Genomic DNA, 19,416 nt, shown 5'->3' on the forward strand with positions numbered 1-19,416 from the left:
TTAGAGGAATGACAGCACATTTATTAAAGCATTCCTTTAGTTAGTCCTATCAATTTACTAATTCAATTATACGTGTAGGGGGATTTCAATTTAAGTAAGATGCTATTATCATGATGCATGTTTCGGCCTATACGTTCACTCAAGCCAGAATATAGCGGCATTCTTAAAATTTTTGGCACATCGCACACTCACTTTCCGCAAATACTAAGCGATTTCTTACGTAACGTAAGTCGGTGTACATATGGAAAACTGATTAGATAAACCAGTGTCGCTATCCTAGATAGACTATATTGCTAGGGCTTATACTTATTTAACTAACTTAATCATATCCTACTTTTCATAAAGCTTTTGTTGGTCAAATTTTTAAATTTTTGAAAAAGAGTGATGAAACTCGTAACCATTATTGGCTCTGGTACCAACTGTGGCAGAACCGTCCGAAATAGCACGCTTACGGAGGTGCTCGTCTCCCACCAGACACTAAGCACCCCGAAAACAGGCTACATCGATCGGTATTCGTCGAGCACACCCTAAGAGAGAACCCGAAAGATCCACATTTTTCTCAAGGATCCAATAATGAGAACGAGTTACAATACATGTCCATTTTATACATCAAAAGTTCTTAAAAAGTACATTATTACATTACCAAATGTCAGAGTGCGGAATGATAAACAACGGAATTTAAATAAACATCTAGCGATAGAACGAGGATTCCGTCTGAGCCCACCAGAAGAGTCCTCCACACAAAGGTACTTCTCATGCATCACCTGCAACATAGATAAATAAACCCTGAGTACATAATGTACTCGCAAGACTTACCCAACTAGTAGGAATAATTTTCTGACTCCAAGGAATATGATAAGCTTTATGGTTTGCTGGTTTCTTTTGGGCAGAAAACAATACTAATAGTGAGTCCTCACTTATGTTATTATTATTAGCTGCATTAAGTTATTAGCTATCCAGTCTATATAAGCATGTGTTTTACTTTCAAGCAAGAGTTGAGCAATCAGTTCCATTTCTTCTCCTTTCAACTTTCAGTTCTTACTACGGTGCTAAACCGCAGACAAGCCGTACCGGAACGCCGGCGATTCGCGAATCAATGCCCCCAGCTGGGTGCCCCGAAGACACACGCCCCGCTTGTACCCCAGGCACAAGCAGAACCAACCCATCACTCTCCTGTCCTGGGTGTCTAGGTCTCCGTCCAAACTTGGACTCCAAGCCCCCACTCCTAAGTCTCGGACTTAGTGCGGTGCAAGGACCTCCACCATCTCCACCTCCAATCAGTCGGTCTAGAAAGAGCCAGATCCATGATAAGAGAGCAACAAGTCTTCCTTGCACCCATACCCAAGTATGTGCTCGGGACAATAGATCTGTGACTTGTCTAAAGCCATATGCAACGACCGGTCCTTAATCGACACAGACAGGGAAAAAGTGTAACCAAGCTATGCTCTATTGGCCGTAGGACACAACCCCTTACACCCACCAATACCCAAACCATATCCCTGTCCGATCACCATTTACCTTTACCACATTTTACCAGGAGTGATCATATTTATCACCTACTTGTGAGTAACAGCAGGTTACTCATGCTATCGATATCCTAAGCTTAGCGGCTACTCGACCTGTACTAGTAGGACTCATAGGTAGATATATTTATGCATGCGATTTTAATAAAATGCCTGTAACGAAAATGCACATCATATATATATTCAGTGATCATTTAAAATAAGGGTTATGCATCGGGGCTTGCCTTGGGCAGGCGACGGGTCAGTAAGGTCAGCACCAAAAGGCTCTGGGGCACCCTCCTACATGAGGATCTCCTCCTCGTACTCCTCAATCACTTCGTCATACTCCTTTTCGTCGATGGGCACGAAGTCTACTAGCTCGTGATCTATATGCATGAAATGATGGTGCAATACTTAGTAATATAACAACAGCAACTCTTAAGCTATCTATTGTTACCGATAACAAGTTTGAAGTATGACATTCATTATTATTATAGCAACTACAGGTATTCTTACTCCTAATGCTGATTTACGCTATATAAGATAAAGTAAGGATAATAGCTACTCTATTTATCATCCTGCTTTAGGGCTACAAAATTTACAGCAAGTACATAATAATCTAGTGAGGCTACTGTAAAATTTTCATAGCTATAGCTATCACCAATTTTCCACAAATATTCCTACAATAGTAATCTACATAATACTAAGCTCTTTAGTTTTAATTTATAAAACTACCATCATCATAGCTAATTGTAATCTAACTGTACTAACAAGTAGATGGTAATTTTGCGAACCTAACAAAATTGGGTTCACTATTTTTGGACATCTACACGATTTACTGCAATTTATTAAAGTTCAGCTCAAACTAATATTGAATAAATATGCATGAATTTATAGAAAAATAGAAAATTGATTCTAACTCCGTGGCCCACGCGAGCGCTCCGGCCCAACAAACGACTCCCACGCGCGCACTTGCGCAGCGCACCGGCGCGACCCAGCTTGGCACAACCCATGCGCGCCAGCGGCCCACGAGGGAAAAGACCCGCGCGCATGCCACGTCATGCAAAAGAGCCCTCGGATTCCCATCAAATAGCAACGCAGTCCATTCCACTATTCCCTCCTCTCACTAACTCTAGCACTTAGCCCCTTGGTTTACTTCAAATTCATGTCGCGACGCCCCTAGCCGGACTTAACAGAGTCACGACCTCACCGGCCAAACGCCGGCGAGCACCGACCACTTCGGCACACACCAGCATCCCCACCAGCTTCCTCGTGCCACGCGCAATGGATTGAGGTAACACACGCCCAGAATGGCGCACCACACAGGCGTGGCCACGTGCCGCGGTGGTGTCTGGCCGCGGTAGCCCGACGCCAACGAAACCACCTATTCGAACGCCTCTACTACTACTCGGTGACCATCTACAGGATGTGTTAAACAATGTAGAAGTCTGAATTGGTCCGCTACTACCTTCAAACGCGTCGGCCACGGAAACAGCATCTACCTACGTCCGCTGGGGCCGGCTACGCGCTCCGGTGAACCCCGACCCTAATTTGGTCAACCAGCTACCCTAGGAGCACGGAAACCACTGCACGAGCGCGATAACCAAGTCAACTATTACTCAAGGCACAGCCTAATTGAAACGGCGAAGCACCACACGATGCTCTGGCCATGCGCCCGCTCTGGTGGCCATGGCGGACCACTGCGAGAAGAATGCCCCGCCTCACCTCATTGTAGGCCGAACGAACGCCGAGATGACTTCACTCGACAGCTAACTACCTGAGCTCGTAGGGTGCACCGCTAATTGGAAAATGGTGGAGTGTGTGAGGCCAGTTGCAGGAGCGACGCCTACGAACTTATAGCGGCTAGCGACGGCAAAATTTCAAATTGGCGCCCTCCTTTGTACCACTGCCACAGTGACCGGTTTGGCACAACACCGTCCTACCACTTGACCACCAAACGTGCTCGGTACAAAGAAAGGGGGCCAGCGCATCAATTTGGCTTTGGCGTGGCTCGGCCGGCCGACGACTTTCTAGGCGATGTGACAGGCACCTTTGGCGTGGCCTCGAGCGTAAGCGTGAGGACGAGGCAAGCAGGACGAGCCCACGCGCGCACACAACCGATGTCAACGGAAGCAGTAGCGGGACGGCAGCGCCAAACGGCGCGCACGGCAAGCGACATGACACGACGTGACGGCGAGCAGCAACCACGAACGGATGCACTGAAGGAGGAGCAGAGCAGCCAGACTTAACGCAATTACAGACTTAACGCGAAATGTTCCAAACATGGCTTCGTCGACCCAATTACAGACTTAACGCGAAATGAATAAACCTCGAACGGTTTCGCATCGAATTTCAATTTCTGAGCTTCTTGACATATTAGCTAGCGAACCTCGTCCTCAACCGCATGTATTTCATCGTCGTCTACGAAGTTTGTACTACAAACTTTATCAAAGTTCGCATAAACGTTCTATAGCATTTTTGTTCAATAAAAAAATTCGCTTAGAATACTAAACGATATTAAGCGACATGAAGCGTAACATTTGTTTCTTGTTTCGGATGAACGTTTCAAGTGTCGTACATTGATTTATACTTTATGTTACACACATTTACACATAAGTATGATGCTCATGCGGTGTTTTAGCAAAAACTGTACAACGTAACACCGAGGGTGTTACAAAACTTTTTCTGACAAATTTGAAATAAATCTCCTCATGAAATTGATCTTACCAACCAAAGATTGTAACTCTGTTTTCGTAGTTGGGGGTATTGCCTCATCAATTGCTTTCATATTTTTTTGACCAATTTTGATTCCTCTCTTGTGGACCATGAAACCCAAAAATTATCCAGCTGACACTCTAAAGGCACACTTATTAGGGTTCATCTTTAGACCATGTTTTCTTGTGCACTCCAAAATTTCTCGCAAATCAGCTAGATGTTCCTTGTACCCCTTGGATTTTACCATCACATCGTCGATGTATATTTCAACAATCCTACCAATCAACTTATGAAAAATATAATTCATTGCTCTCTGATAAGTTGCACCGGCATTCTTCAAACCAAAGGTCATCACAATCCATTTGAACAAACCAATTACGCTAGGGCATCTGAAAGCTATTTTTGCTATGTCTTCCTCAGCCATAAAAATTTGGTTATATCCTGCATTGCCATCCATGAAACTAATAACCTTGTACCCGGCTGCTGCATCTACCAACATATCGGCTATCGGCATTGGATAACCATCCATGGGTGTAGCTTTGTTCAGATTTCTAAAATCAATGCAAACTCTTAACTTCCCATTTTTCTTATATACAGGAAAAACATTCGATATCCATTCTGCATATCGGCACGGTCGGATACATTTCGCTTCTAGCAACCTTTCAATCTCCTTTTTGATATCATCAAGAACATTTGGGTTAAATCTTCTCGGAGCTTGTTTAAACGATCGATATCCAAGTTTGATTGGCAACCGATGTTCGATAATCGATCGGTCTAGACCAGACATCTCATAGTATTCCCAAGCAAAATAATCTTTAAACTCCTTCAATAGATCTACTAACTCTTGCCTATACTTAAGATCCAACTTGGTACTTATGTACGTCGGCCTAGGCCTATCTCTAGAACCAATATCTATCTCTTCTAATTCATCGGTCGACGTAAAGCCATGTCCTAGTTTACCATCTATACCATCTAGTGGATTATCTATTAAAACAAACTCTCAGAGCCGATTGCTTGGATCGGTTGTTGGTCTTCATTACTGATCTTAATGAAGCCTCCTTCCCACAGCTTGTCAGAAAAATAATCGAAGTCTTCTAGCTCCCAATATACTGGATCGGCTGTTGCGATACTCACAGATTCATCAACGCGAACCAACTCGACATCATCTCCATGCCATTGAATCAAACATTGATGCATGGTTGATGACACACAACAGTTGCATGAATCTAATCACGACCAAGGAGTAAACTGCATGACCCTTTTCCATCAACGACGAAGAATGTGGTGAGCAAAGTCTTACTTCCGATTGTCAATTCGACGTTCATTGCCCCTAGGTCTTAGACGCATTACCCCCAAAATCCTTAAGCATCATATCAGTTTCAATTGAATCCCTTGGCCCTTTGCCAAGCTTGCGAAAAATGGTATAGGGCATAAGATTAACAGAAGCACCTCCATCTACCAATATTTTGCTCATTGACTTCCCATCAATAAAATCTTTTACATATAAAGCCTGTAAGTGCCGATGTTTGATTGGCTTATCGAATATAGCCTGCTGTATAACTGTCAACTTGACAACTATTTCCTCATACTCAGATTCATCAAAATCTGAATAAACTTCTTGGTCCGCTGGAGCTCTAAATTCTGACGGCAATAGAAAAACCATCTGAATATTAGCCGATGGTTGCCCCCTATCGACTGTTTGCTTAGCGTGCCACACTTGAGGTTTACCAGACGCCTGAGCCTATTCCAGTTCTCTATTCCTTAGGCATTGCACTCCTATTTTCTGGCTTCTTGTTAGACCTCCTGACACCATTGGCCTTCCTGTCAAACATATTCATCCTCATTACTCTCTTTTTCATAATCAGCCCAGTTCTGATCAATAACTTGCTTTGGTAATCGTGGTAATCAACAACTCCCACAGCTATTGTAATAGAATTAAAACTCGAGCTAATCATTCATCAGCCTATACTGTTCTTCTTCCTCCTCTATATCTGCCTACTCCTCTCGTTACCCCAACTGCTACCTCTCACATTTGGTATCGGATTCCTTCGATCCTCGACACTGACCGGTCGCTCGATTCCCTCATCCCCATCGGTTGCTCGTACTCCAACGGTTTTGGTCAGTCTAACCCTAATTTGAGTCTGTGATCTACAGCTTGAGTTGGGGATTCCATAATTCTGATCCCAGAGTCACGACTTGTGGTGTGAATCACCGATCTGGATCCCCCGTCTGCCACATCTCATGACCATTTCACCCGTCGCTAGAAGAAGTTCGACGTGATGGACCCCACTCAGAAGCTATTGCTCGATGAGATGGATCGCCGTTTCGGCACACGCTTCGATAGCATCGACCGCCGCTTCGATGACCTAGAGAAGAAGATCGGCGGTACCGCGAGTTCTTCGTCGACTCACCTCAACGCGCTGGAGAACGCAGCGAAGGTGTTCGACAAATGGCACCCGGGAGTCGATGAACTCATCGACGATCTGCGGGTCGAGGTGAACCGCCTGGCGTCCCTCAAGCTGGAGGTCGGGAAGATCTCCAAGTTCATGGAGAGATCCATGGTGGATGGCCCGAGCACTACTCCTGGTGTTCATGGATCAATGTCGTCCGTGCTCATCGCCAAGTCCTCGTCCGCCCCTGCCTCGCCGAGCGTGGCCGTCTTCGCCAACAACCCCATGTGTTCGCCTGCGCTCAAGTCTTCACCGCCGTCCCCAACATTCCGCACGGCTCCTCCATCGCCGAACTACAAGCCAGAGCTACCGACTCTGCCGAACACTCGTGTTCCGCATGGTGGCTTCGAGGCTGCCCTGCGCCCATCTGCGGGATATGCAGCCAACCCGCCCAACGGGCACCGCGTCGACCAGGGTGGCTTCGGAGTGGTCACCACTCTGTTGCCACCACATGCCAAGGGTATGTCGTCTAGCCACTCCCCATCCCCATTGCCTTTACCGCCAGCCCATCCACCACACCCTCCACCGAGTCACCATTTTGAGTCCGGGTACCAGGGAGGATCTAGGGGGGATCACACAGGCAAACTACCTAAGTTTGATTTTCCTAGGTTCGAAGGGGAACATCCGAAGCTATGGGTTAAGCAAGCCATACACTATTTCTACCTCTACCGTGTTGAGTCTGTTGTCTAGGTTTCGGCTGCCACTATGCATTTTCATGGCCCCGCCAAGCGTTGGCTCTCTTCAATTGAAGATGACCTTGAGTCCATAGAGTGGGATGTGTTTTGTGCTCAGTTGCTCTCTTGTTTTAGACGCGATGAGCATGAATTGCTTTTGCGTCATCTGTTCCACATTCGTTAGAATGGTTTAGTCGCCGATTATATTGAGCAGTTCGTCAGTTTGGTAGATGAACTTAAAGCATATGCTAAACACCCAGACCCACTATACTATGTTCAACGATTCATTGATGGATTACGTGATGACATTAAAGTTGTTTTGCTTGTCCACAAGCTGTCTACTCTCGATGCTGCTTGCGTTTTGGCTGAATTGCAGGAAGAGGCGCTGGGTGTTACCAAGAGGGTATTCAGGCGTTCTAATGTTGTGCCTAACCAGAAGACGGTGTGGCATGGTGGAGTACCACTACCTATTCCACCACCCTGTACTGATGCTGTGGATGGAAAACACTCTAGGCCAGTTTCCTCTTCCACTATTGATGAGAAGTTTCAGTCCCTGCGTGCTGCATGATGTGCCCAGGGCTTATGTTTTCGCTGTGGGGCCAAATGGAGTCATGACCATCGCTGCTCTGAGGCAGTTCAGCTCCATCTCGTCCAAGAGCTCCTGGACATTTTTCCTAAAGAAGACATTCATGCTGATGATTCAGGTCCTACTTCTCCTATTGCTGCTCAAATTATGATGCATCTATCTGTTGCTGCTGTCGCGGGTGCTCATTCCCCCAAGACCTTCTGTTTATCTGGTGATATTCAAGGCAATCCATTGTCTATTTTACTAGATTCTGGTAGTTCTCATTCATTTGTCAGTATGGCTTTGACTGGTTCCCTCTCTGGTGTCCAACAATTATCTCCTGCAGTAACAGTTCAGGTAGCTAATGGGGCAGTGCTCAGTTGTGATTCTCACATTCCTACTGCTAGTTGGTCGGTACAGGGCCATTCCTTCACCACTGATTTGAAATTGTTGCCTCTGAGCTCTTATGATATGATTCTAGGCCTTGATTGGATGTCCCATTTCAGTCCTATGCAAGTGGATTGGAGTCAACAGTGGATCTACATTCCATATCAGGGTTAGTCTGTATATCTTTGGGGTAATATGGCTGCTCTTTCAGCAGGTTCTGTTCTGCAATTGTCCATAGTGCCGGAAACTCTTTAGCCTGAGCATTCTTCTGTCAGTCCTATGGTTCAACCATTGTTGGATGAATTTGCTCATTTATTTACCCCACCATTAGGATTACCTCCTAGCAGGAACTGTGACCACACTATACAACTGATTGCTGGTGCTCAACCAGTTTTTGTAAGGCCATACAGATATGCTCCCATCCTTAAATTTGAAATAGAGAAACAAGTAAATGATATGCTGCAACAAGGGATTATACAGCCAAGTTCCAGTGCTTTTGTTTCTCCCATTTTACTGGTGAAGAAAAAGGATTCCACATGGCGGTTTTGCATTGGTTATCGACAGCTGAATGCTATTACTGCTAAAACTAAGTATCCAGTGCCTATTATTGAAGAGCTGTTAGATGAACTGGCTGGTGCTAATTATTTCACTACTCTGGATTTGCAGGCAGGGTTCCATCAAATTCGCATGAAAGAGGGTGAAGAATTCAAGACTGCTTTCCAGACACATTTTGGCCAATTCGAGTTCAGAGTGATGTCATTTGGCCTGACAGGAGCTCCTGGAACCTTTCAAGGTGCCATGAACACTACTTTGCACCCTTGTCTTAGAAAGTTTGCACTGGTCTTTTTCGATGACATTCTGATATACAGTAAGAGTTTGGAGGAGCATCTCCAACATATAAGAATTGTTTTTCAGTTGCTTACTAAGGATCAGTGGCACCTGAAGTTATCTAAATGTGTATTTGCTCAGACATCTATTTCCTATCTGGGACACATCATCAGTGGTGCAGGTGTAGGCACAAACGCTTCTAAGCTGACAGCTATTGCAAATTGGCCGACTCCTTCTATCAAGGAACTTCGTTCATTTCTGGGACTAGCTGGATATTATCACCGGTTTGTACGCCACTTTGGTATTATCTCCAAGCCATCGACTGCATTACTCAGGAAACACTCCTTGTTTGTGTGGACTCCAGATCATGCTGTTGCCTTTCAGACATTGAAAGAAGCTCTTTGTCAATCACCAGTTTTGTCTTTGCCTGACTTCTCCAAACCGTTTGCTATTGAAACTGATGCATCTGAGGCTGGTATTGGTGTTGTCTTAATGCAGGAAGGCCATCCAATTGCATTTATGAGCAAGGCATTAGGGCCGAAGTCTCGAGGACTCTCTACTTATGAGAAAGAGTTCATGGCCATCTTATTGGCAGTACAAGCCTGGCGACCTTATTTGCAATTTCAAGAATTTGTGATTCTCACCGATCAGAAGAGTCTGACTCAGCTGTCTGACCAACGTTTGCATACTTATTGGCAACAACGTGTATTCTCCAAGCTCCTTGGGCTTCAATACCGCATTGTTTACCGTCCTGGCTCTGATAATTGTGCAGCGGATGCTCTGTCACAGCACCCAGCTCCAATGGCGTCGTGTGCGGCAGTATCTACTTTGGTCCCATCGTGGATATCAGCCGTGGTGGCTAGTTATGCTCAGGATCCCTCGGCTCAGTCTATGATTGCTAAATTGGCTTTGGATTCGGCCGTAGTGCCCAATTTCACCCTCCAGTCTGGGGTCCTTCGCTATCGATCCCACATTTGGGTTGGCCATGATGTCTCTTTGCAACAGCGTCCATTGTCTGAATTCCACGCCAGTGCCTGGGGTGGCCATTCTGGTGCACCTGTGACATTTCGTCATCTCAAGCAGTGTTTTGCGTGGAAAGGAATGAAGACGGCTGTTCATCAGTTTGTACGAGACTGCTCGGTCTGTCAGCAATCCAAGCCCGACCGCTCCAAGCTGCCTTGTCTTCTCCAACCGCTCCCGGTGCCTGACAGGGCCTGGCAAGTGATTTCGCTTGATTTCATTGAAGGTTTACCTCTATCTGCTTCCTTCAACTGCATTATGGTTGTGGTGGATCTCTTAACTAAATACAGCCACTTCATTCCACTAAAACACCCATTCACGGCTGCTGGTGTGGCATAGAGTTTCTTCAGTACTATTTATCGTCTGCACGGCTTGCCTCAGTCACTGGTGTTAGATCGTGATAGGATCTTCACTAGTCACTTTTGGTCTGAATTGTTTAAATTGGATGATGTTAAGCTCTGTCATAGCTCAGCCTATCATCTGTAGTCCGACGGGCAGATTGAACGAGTCAACTAGTGCCTCGAGACATATTTACGTTGCTTTGTTCATGCTTGTCCCAGAAAATGGAGTTCTTGGCTTACTGCTGCTGAGTTTTGGTACAACACCTGCACCCACTCTGCTACTGGACGAACTCCATTTGAAGCATTATATGGTTAGTCGCCTCGCTTGCTTCCTGTTGCTCCGGGCTCCATAGCTAATGAAGAGGTTATTCAGTGGGTTTCTGGTCATGACTGGATGGACCAGCTCCTTCAACATCATCTCAATCGAGCCAAGAAGCGTATGAAGAAGCACACTGATCTTCACTGCTCAGAACGATCGTTCGAAGTGGATGAGCTGGTGTACTTGAAGCTCCAACCATATGTGCAGTCTTCTCTTGCTCCACGTGCTCATCAGAAGTTGGCCTTTCGTTTCTTCGGCCCCTTCCGTATCTTAGCCCGTGTTGGGTCTGTGGCTTATAAGTTGGAGTTACCTGCTCATTCATTGCTTCATCCGGTTTTCCATGTTTCTCAACTCAAGAAGGCCGTGGGTGCATCTCATCAGGTGGTACCTACTCTCCCAACTGATTTTGCATTACATCTTTCTCCAGAGAAGATATTGCAGACTCACTCGGTGGTTCGCGATGATGTTCGTGTGTCTCAAGTGCTGGTTAAATGGAACAACTTGCCATTGGAACTCGCCACTTGGGAGGATTATGAGGCCCTTTGCCAGGAGTTTCCAAGATCCACTGCTTGGGGGCAAGCAGCGACCAAAGGAAGGGGGAATGTCAGTACTCAGCTACCGAGTGCTACCTTAGAAGAGCCTACGAGCAAGACGGGCCAGGATATCTCAAAGCTACGGGCCGACAAGCCAAGGCCCAGGAAGGTGAACCCAAAATACACCGGAAGGGATTGGGCTGTCTGATTTCCGCCTGCGTGCGTAAAGAGGCATGTCCTTTGTATCGGTATAAAGGGGAAGAGAACTCCAGGAAGGAGGCTATGGCTATTGTAATAGAATTAAAACTCGAGCTAATCATTCATCTGCATATATTGTTCTTCCTCCTCCTCTGTATCTGCCTACTCCTCTCGTTACCCCAACTGCTACCTCTCACAAGAGAGGACAATGCATATGTCACGGGAAGCTAACGTGACGAGGCCGATGCCCACCTACTACCCGATCGGTCTCGGAGATCCAAACCGAAAGATACGCCATGCCACGCACATCGTCGGGCCGACGGATCGGAGCCGCGTGGGCGGCAGGCAGAATGAGCAGGAGAGAGTCCGCGCGCCAGCGGTGGGCCGGGCAAGCAACCACCCGGGGTTGTGCTGCGTTCGAAGGCTTGGACGCGCTAGCGGCGCTTCATGCGTTCTGCCTGACGCACTCGACAAACGCCACGCGGATGGGGGCTCGACGGCGACAGTTACGGGACCGGGGCGGGCGGGCGGGAGGAGGATGAGCCGGGAGGAGGGGAGGGCCCCGGGTGAACGCGACGTGGTGGCCCGGCATCTTGTAGTCGCGCCGTGTTCGCGCGTGGGTGCGGCCGAGCCAGGCGGTTAGCCCGGACCCCCGAGAGAGCCGTGCGCGGCTGCGCGGGTGCCGGTCCAGCCATACACACACGTTCGGGCGCGGAGCTCGGGGGACGGACGATACGCGAACATGCGGTGCGCGCCTGCGCGGCGTGTGGTGGACTACGCCTTTTTCGAGCGTAACACACACGTGTACACGAACGTACGTAGATTATATTATACTTCCTCCATATAGAAAAGATACGGTTCTACTCTACTTCTAAAAAATTATAGTAAGGCCCTGTGTAGATCTCCTAGAAAACGCTAACGAGAGAAAAATGAAAATTGGATCCAAACACTCGAATTTTAGAGTGAGATTGTATAATCCTACCCCTATTATTTGAAGATTTTCATTGTGCAAAGGCAGTAATCACTATGAGAATAAGATCTAAACACCTTTTATTTATTTTTTATCCAGAATCCAAATTCTACATTCAATATCTACATTCCAAAGTCTTACTATGAGAATAAGATCCAAACAGGCCCTTAAATCAATATATTATTATCTTGGTAATGAAACATACTTTTTAGTATACTTATTTCAAGCCATGTATTTGGATTTTTTTATATAAAATAGTCGAATTTAGAATAATTTGTTTTGACTTTTATCAAACCTAATTTACATTTTTTTATGGAATACATGTAGTACACACACTTTATAATATACTTCTTTCGTCTCTAAATAAAAATCAATTTCTAGAGTTGTCATAAGTAAAACTTTTTTTGTGTTATAGACCAAATTTATTAAAAAAAAGAGTATAAATGTTTATGACATTAATGAGCATAGTATAAAAATATATTTTATAGTATATCTAATTATACTAATTTAGTGTTATAAATCTTCCTTCTCTTTCCTATAAATTTAGTTAAAATTTAAAAAGATTAATTTGGTAATTTGAAAATTAATTTATTTGGAGAAGTAGTACGTAAATGAAAGGGTATTTCGGGGCCATTTCGTTGCTCGCTTTCATGCAAATCGTGTGTACCATGAAGTCCTTCATGGAAGGATTCTTTTTCCAAGTGAAGTTTTTGGACTTACTCTAGTGGATGATTAGTGCAGTAACAAGTAGTACGAAAAAAGGCAGGGTCAAAGTCTCAGAGATGCTGCTTTCTTCACCGAATCACCTGGTCAGTGCCTCAGTGGCCACACTGCATAGATCACAGAGGTCAGTCAGATGATAGATAGATATATGCAGTCGATCTCATGCTCCTTTCGTCTCGCAAGCACGTTACTGACCTGCCCAATCATCACCGTTCTCGGCTACAAACCAGCACTGCAAGGGGCTGTTTGGTTCCCGCGGTTCCTGTCACATCGAATGTTTGGACACATGCATAGAGTATTAAATATAGACTAATTATAAAACTAATTATATAACTTGCGACTAATTTGGGAGACAAATCTTTTAAGACTAATTAGTCCATGATTTAACAACATGATGCTACAGTAAACATATGCTAATGACAGATTAATTAGACTTAAAAAATTCATCTCAAAAATTAGCCTTCATATATATAATTAGTTTTGTAATTAATCTATATTTAATGTTCCTTATTATCTAAACATTTGATGTGATATGAATTTTACAAATGACCAGAGAACCAAACTCCTACCCTTTCCGGTGAGTGTGAAAACCTTTACATATATTCGTTGCAGCCCAGCGGTCTCTGTTTTGTACTGTAAAAACTACTGTTCGCCTACACGGCCGTGTAGCCCGTGTACACGCCGTGTACACGCTACACGGTGGTGCGCTGTTTTCGTTTAATCGTCCGTTTACCCCGTTTAATTGACCGTTTAGCCCGTTTAGTAGACCGTTTAGCCCGAATAATGGCTAAACGGTAAGTGACCGACTGTTTACCGTTTAGCGTTTAGGAAAACACTGGTAAAAACAATGTTTTTTAAGTCCTCGTAGGTCACGAGAACACATGTTGAAAAGCGACGCCACAGACTCCACCAAACACGTTAAACATATAAAAGTGAATTGAGGCGAGGGTCAAAACTCAAAAAAGATAGCAAGGGGGTGTTTAGTTTCTACGGGGCCGTCTAAAATTTCTATCCTATCGAATATTTAGACATATGCATAGAATATTAAATATAGACTAATTACGAAATTAATTACATAACTTACAACTAATTTACGAGACATAATCTTTTAAGCCTAATTAGTCTATGATTTGACAACTCGATGCTACAGTAAACATATGCTAATAACAGATTAATTAGGCTTAAAAATCGTCTCGCAAATTAGCCTCCATCTATATAATTGGTTTTGTAATTAATCTATATTTAATATTCTTTATTAGTATCTAAATATTCAATGTGACATAAATTTTAGGAGCGACTAAAGAACCAAAAAGACAGAAAAACCGCGCCGGAACTTGCTGCAAATAGTACGTGTTCACCTGCTTCATCACGTCATTGACCTGTTGTATCCGCAGCCAGGCAGCATCAAGAATAACTCTCTGCACTGTGTACGTCCTTTTTCCCTGGACGGGCTCCTTGTACCCAAACTCTTTGTTTAAACCGGTTCCGTTGAACATGGTGTGATGCAGAATGACATAAATTTAATTCTCCGAGAATGAAGATAATTATGTATATATGAATTATGATAACTTTCATCTGTTATGCATTGTAATACCTCTTCAACCCATAAACTGCTTAATATATTTCTTTCTTTGTGGCCCAGCAGCACTCTGTAAGATGAATGGTGAAACAATCGCCGGAAGCGTTCAAACTGGAATGTATTGGTGTCAGTTAGTCAGTACTAACACACTATGACTGCCAGTATAATCCAGAAGGAATAGGTTTCAGACTACCTGTCCTAGATCAAACTGTCGTCCAAAGTAAGTCGACCTTTCAAAGGGGTCAAAGCCTGCAAACTAATAAGACCACACAACTCGTCAGCCTGATCAAAGTTGAGTTTCATTAACACGATGACCGATGAAATGAAGAATTTTCGTGCTTGTATAGTTACCCGGTACATGACCTCTATCCCATAATCTTGGTGGGGCTGATAATTGTATTTTAAGGATTCAAGCTGGTATTCGACTGCTTCTTCTGCACTAAACTGAAAGATAGAACCGTTTTAAATGCCCAATGTTGAGATTAAATAGAAGGGCGGGCCTGGTGCAAGCGGTAGAGTCTTACCGTCTGTGACCGGAGGGTCCTGGGTTCGAGTCGCGGTCTCCTCGCATTGCACAGGCGAGAGTAAGGCTTGCCACTAAGCGGGAGCTCTCTGCACTGGGTACGCCCTTTAATGTTGAGATTTAAATATTTATGCTCTTTTGCAATTATTTTCAGACAGGGCATTACATTCAACCTGGGACCGAAGGGCTTTCTCTTGCGAGTTTCAAGCCTGAGGCAAACAACAGCAAGTTCCAGTCAGTATTGCAAGCGCATCAACTCCGGGATTAACTCATGTTCATGTACTATGTCATACTAATTATTACATCTGGGATGTTAGGCCATAAACGCATGCCATATCATGGTCGACACAACTTCACAAGTTTCTTATTGCCTAGTAGAGGCTACTCCTTAATGGTATGAATTGTTCAGGTGGGATTTCCCACTGCCAAGCTCACAAAAAAATAATCTAAGTAGAGGCCTGAAAGTCCTCAAATCCAACCATTTTATGCAGTAAGGCATGATCTTGGGGGAAGGAAGACAGGATTTACAATACAAAAAAAGTAATTTTATAGGAGAGGACATGCCACTTTGCCAGAACAGTTGTTACAGGGAGAGGATATTTCAGGATGTCCTTAAGCTTTTTGGCCTAAAGGAATACCTGATAGGTAATGGTAACGATCTCACAACTCACTGTAAATTTGTGGAAAAGGTATGCTATGCCATTAGTTTCTCAGTTATTTGTGCAGTTCTTAGGCAGAACAGGAAGCAAAATGACTTGATAAATAAATTTAAACAAAGCAGACAAATGAAAAGTGAAAAGACAGCAGTCCTTTCCGTGGCCCTTTTGCCCTACACTGGAGAGAAAAGTTAGGTAGAACAATAACATATGAGTTTATATACTATGACAGTTGGCTGCCCAAATCCCTGCAACTATATTTTATAAAATTTTGATGGATGTATATGCAAGTAATAAAATCGATTCAGCCTGTCTGCCTCAGGTTACAGTTTCCCTATATGTGCTGTGCAGGCAACCTAATCTTCAGAAGAGTCAAGTCCTCCAAAAACAGGCATCCCTCACTTGGGATGTTCGCAGTCTCGCACACAACTCCAAAAAACTGAGCATGTTCTTGGAAATGGCAGAAGGAAACAGGCCCTCCTGACCCAGTATTTATCCATTCCTAACATGCTTTCACAATGACGCTTAGCATATCCAATTGCCATGTATGGTCTAGCTAACCAATTCAAACAAATACAGAAGCCCTGAAGTGAATGAATTACTACCACAATGTTTTGTAATATGCAGCATCCAGGTAGCTGTAACCATGTGACTGTTTTGGTAGACAAAAGGTGGGTTGGAGAATGAATGGTATGGTTTCTTTCCACGGAAAGCCAAATTGAGGCTCTGATGTCAGTTTAGTTCATACACTACTGTTGGATGTCTAACCTGAAGGGGAAACACTTGTCTGTTTGATTTATTGAACCATTTTACCACCTAATAGACTTAGTCAAGTCCAGAGAAACTAGTTTCCAGTACATACTTTCATTGCCAATGATAACATCCTGTCAATACAGTGCTCAGTCAGGCACACAAATTTCAGTTGATGTATGTACCTGAAAACATTGTTTTTGCCTGAAAACGATTTTTTCCCCTCGAGTTTTGTTCCAATCCTGGACTGTCCGGATCACGGTAATCAATCCAAATGATACTTTCATGGCATTTTGTGTCATTCTTACAAATATATTTACTTTATAACTGAAAAAAAAAGTGGTGTAGTAGTCACCAAAATGTGTTTGAGAACACACTAGAAACCAAAACCAGAAGCCCCATCAGCTATCCGTGTCTGCCCTGATTACGCAACCTAATCTAACTAGATCCCGTAACGTGTACTCAACCTAGCTGAGACTTCTCACACGCGCAGAGCAAGATGCAGCGAGGGGAAAGGGAAGTCGAAACGGCGGGTACTGACCAATTGGACGAGAGGAAGTCCGGCACGTCCGACGAGGCGGTGGAGGCGGAGACCCCGAGGCGCGCCGCCGCGGCGGGGACCGTGGGTCTGGGGCATGCCCTCCAGCAGCAGCAACCGCCGCGGGTTGGCGCCGGCGGGAGCGCGATCAGCTTCGCGGTAGCAGCAGCGGACGACGCCATTGTCGCAACTCGCAACCTGACTACCTGAGAGTGAGATGCTTCGTTTCCGCCACCAGTTTATTCAGGACCGGAAGATTAATTCAGGCCAGTGAATTTGAGTCTGTTAGCCGTGTGCCATTAGCAAAGATGATCCAGGCCCCCGGCTCTAAAAAGTTTGAACGCACGTGGATACCACGACGTTAAACTCTTTTTTTTTTTTTCATCCACGTCAGTCCAATTTCTGTTAGCCTACCATTTGACACTCTTGATATGCGGGCCCGCCCAGTGACGATACCTAGAATAACCTTCTTTCTTTAGCCGGTGGGGCCAAGCCGCAAGTGACCTAGTCACCGTCTTTCTGCTCATCCTGATATCTTCCTCTACCTCCATCTTATCTAAAAACAGGCCAACGACGGTGGCTCGGCAGGCGTGGCCTGCGCGAGCGTCAGCGCGTGGCCCGACCTTGAGGGCAGCGACGGATGCGTGCGGTGAGGCGAGCCCACCCTGAGCCCGATGTTGGATGCGCGTAGCTCGTCGCCGGTCGTGTGTGGCTCCTCGGCTCCAGCCGTGCCCCTGTGCGCTCCGCTGTCGGAGCTCGCTACCCGCGTGACCACGCCACCAAAGCCCACGCGGACTTCGCCCAGCTCCGCCACGGTTGCGGTGTCTCGGTCGCGCACCCCACCGCCGGCTACGCGCCCCCCACCACCGCGTGCTCCGTCCAGTCGGGACGAGTGAGCGAGTGAAGCCGTCGCAGCCACGCCGCCACCCGCCGCGCAACAGGGAGAGGAGAGAGAGCAGAGTCACGGGGCACAGCAGCGTCGCCGCAACCACTATGGCAGCTCTATGGAGCTTCACCATTTTCTAATCCAAGCCTATGGGGAGGGAGAGGAGGGCAAGTGGGTTCCGATGGACTACCTACCTTGGTCGATTATAGCTCAAGGATAAAGATCGACAGAGCGCCGCCGCAACCACCATGGTCAGTGAGCAGAGCTCACAGCATCGTCGTGTTCCATTGCCTGCAGCCGTCCTCTGCCCCAACCAAAACCGCTACTGGCTCCGTCTTCTTCTCCTCTGTGCGTGTGCCGCTTCGTTCCCTGGGTCGTGGTCGCCGCCATGGGCCACTGCCGCCGGGAGCCACCGCCGCGCGCATGGGTGCCTTGGTGCTCGCGCACCACAACGTCGGCAGCAGGCTAACAAGCGGAGGATCGCGCTGCGGACGTGGTGGAAGGAGCAGAGGTTCTGGGTGCCCAACGCCCTCACCGGTCAGCTATTCGGCTGCGTTAGCTGTGGCAGAACCGACAAATCTAATGCCCTGTCAAGGGTACATGTCCTCCATTAGACACTAAGTACCTAAGAGAGTGCGCTAAATTGTGCTGTTCCGTCGAGCACACCCCAAGGAAGAACGCGAAATCCATGTTTTTCCATCAGGATCATAAATAAGAGAATAAAGCTTACAATATTTTTAAGTCATTCTTACATCACTTAATTACAATAGCAGAATATTACCTCAATTGATTATAACAGCGGAAAATAACAATGTTATCAAAGTTTTCAGCGGAAATGTATATAACGACAAGTTTAAGCGCTAACAAGAGGAACATTCATATACATGGAATGATAACAGGCTGTAAGTATTTTTCTTTGCAAAAACATTTTGTGAAAATTTTGAATAAACTATACGTCAACAACGTAAGGAAATCCTCGCTGAGCGCACCAGGAGGTTTCCACACACAAAAGTCTTCTACCATCCATCGATCACCTACAACAGGGGGAATAAAACCCTGAGTACTCGATTATACTCAGCAAGACTTACCCAACAGGAGAAAAAAAAGACTCCAAGGACATGTAAGGCTATCTGGCTTGTGGGTTATTGCATCTGTAGAAAGCATTACTAAACGTGCGTCCTTATATTTAATTTTTTAGCAGTCATTATTAGTTCATTAACTAACTATTTTATGTAAGCACCTATGCTACTTTCAAGCAG

General features: G+C 45.4%; 1 protein-coding gene across 7 annotated transcripts; it reads right to left on the reverse strand.

Annotated features, from left to right (window-relative positions):
- Nucleotides 1-626: 626 nt before the first annotated feature.
- LOC136519007 (uncharacterized) lies at nucleotides 627-17,520 on the reverse strand. 7 transcript variants are annotated; one of them, XR_010774672.1, is made up of 9 exons: nucleotides 17,275-17,520; nucleotides 15,329-15,536; nucleotides 15,156-15,248; nucleotides 14,998-15,060; nucleotides 14,820-14,915; nucleotides 14,584-14,693; nucleotides 13,421-13,487; nucleotides 13,223-13,332; nucleotides 627-764 (listed from the first exon to the last, which is right to left on the reverse strand). XR_010774672.1 is itself a non-coding variant. In XM_066512679.1 (6 exons), exons 1-6 carry the CDS (start codon nucleotides 17,451-17,453, stop codon nucleotides 14,700-14,702), a joined length of 675 nt encoding a protein of 224 aa, XP_066368776.1. In that variant the 5' UTR covers nucleotides 17,454-17,520; the 3' UTR covers nucleotides 14,360-14,699. The 7 variants fall into 7 exon arrangements, 5 of the variants coding, with proteins under 5 accessions (XP_066368776.1, XP_066368775.1, XP_066368774.1 ...); XR_010774673.1 differs by lacking the exon at nucleotides 627-764 and adding an exon at nucleotides 1,788-1,888; XM_066512679.1 differs by lacking the exons at nucleotides 627-764; nucleotides 13,223-13,332; nucleotides 13,421-13,487 and having other exon boundaries at nucleotides 14,360-14,915; nucleotides 15,329-15,416; nucleotides 15,501-15,536.
- Nucleotides 17,521-19,416: the final 1,896 nt, after the last annotated feature.

The sequence above is a fragment of the Miscanthus floridulus genome, chromosome 17, assembly GCF_019320115.1.
Source record: "Miscanthus floridulus cultivar M001 chromosome 17, ASM1932011v1, whole genome shotgun sequence".
Classification (NCBI taxonomy): domain Eukaryota; kingdom Viridiplantae; phylum Streptophyta; class Magnoliopsida; order Poales; family Poaceae; genus Miscanthus; species Miscanthus floridulus.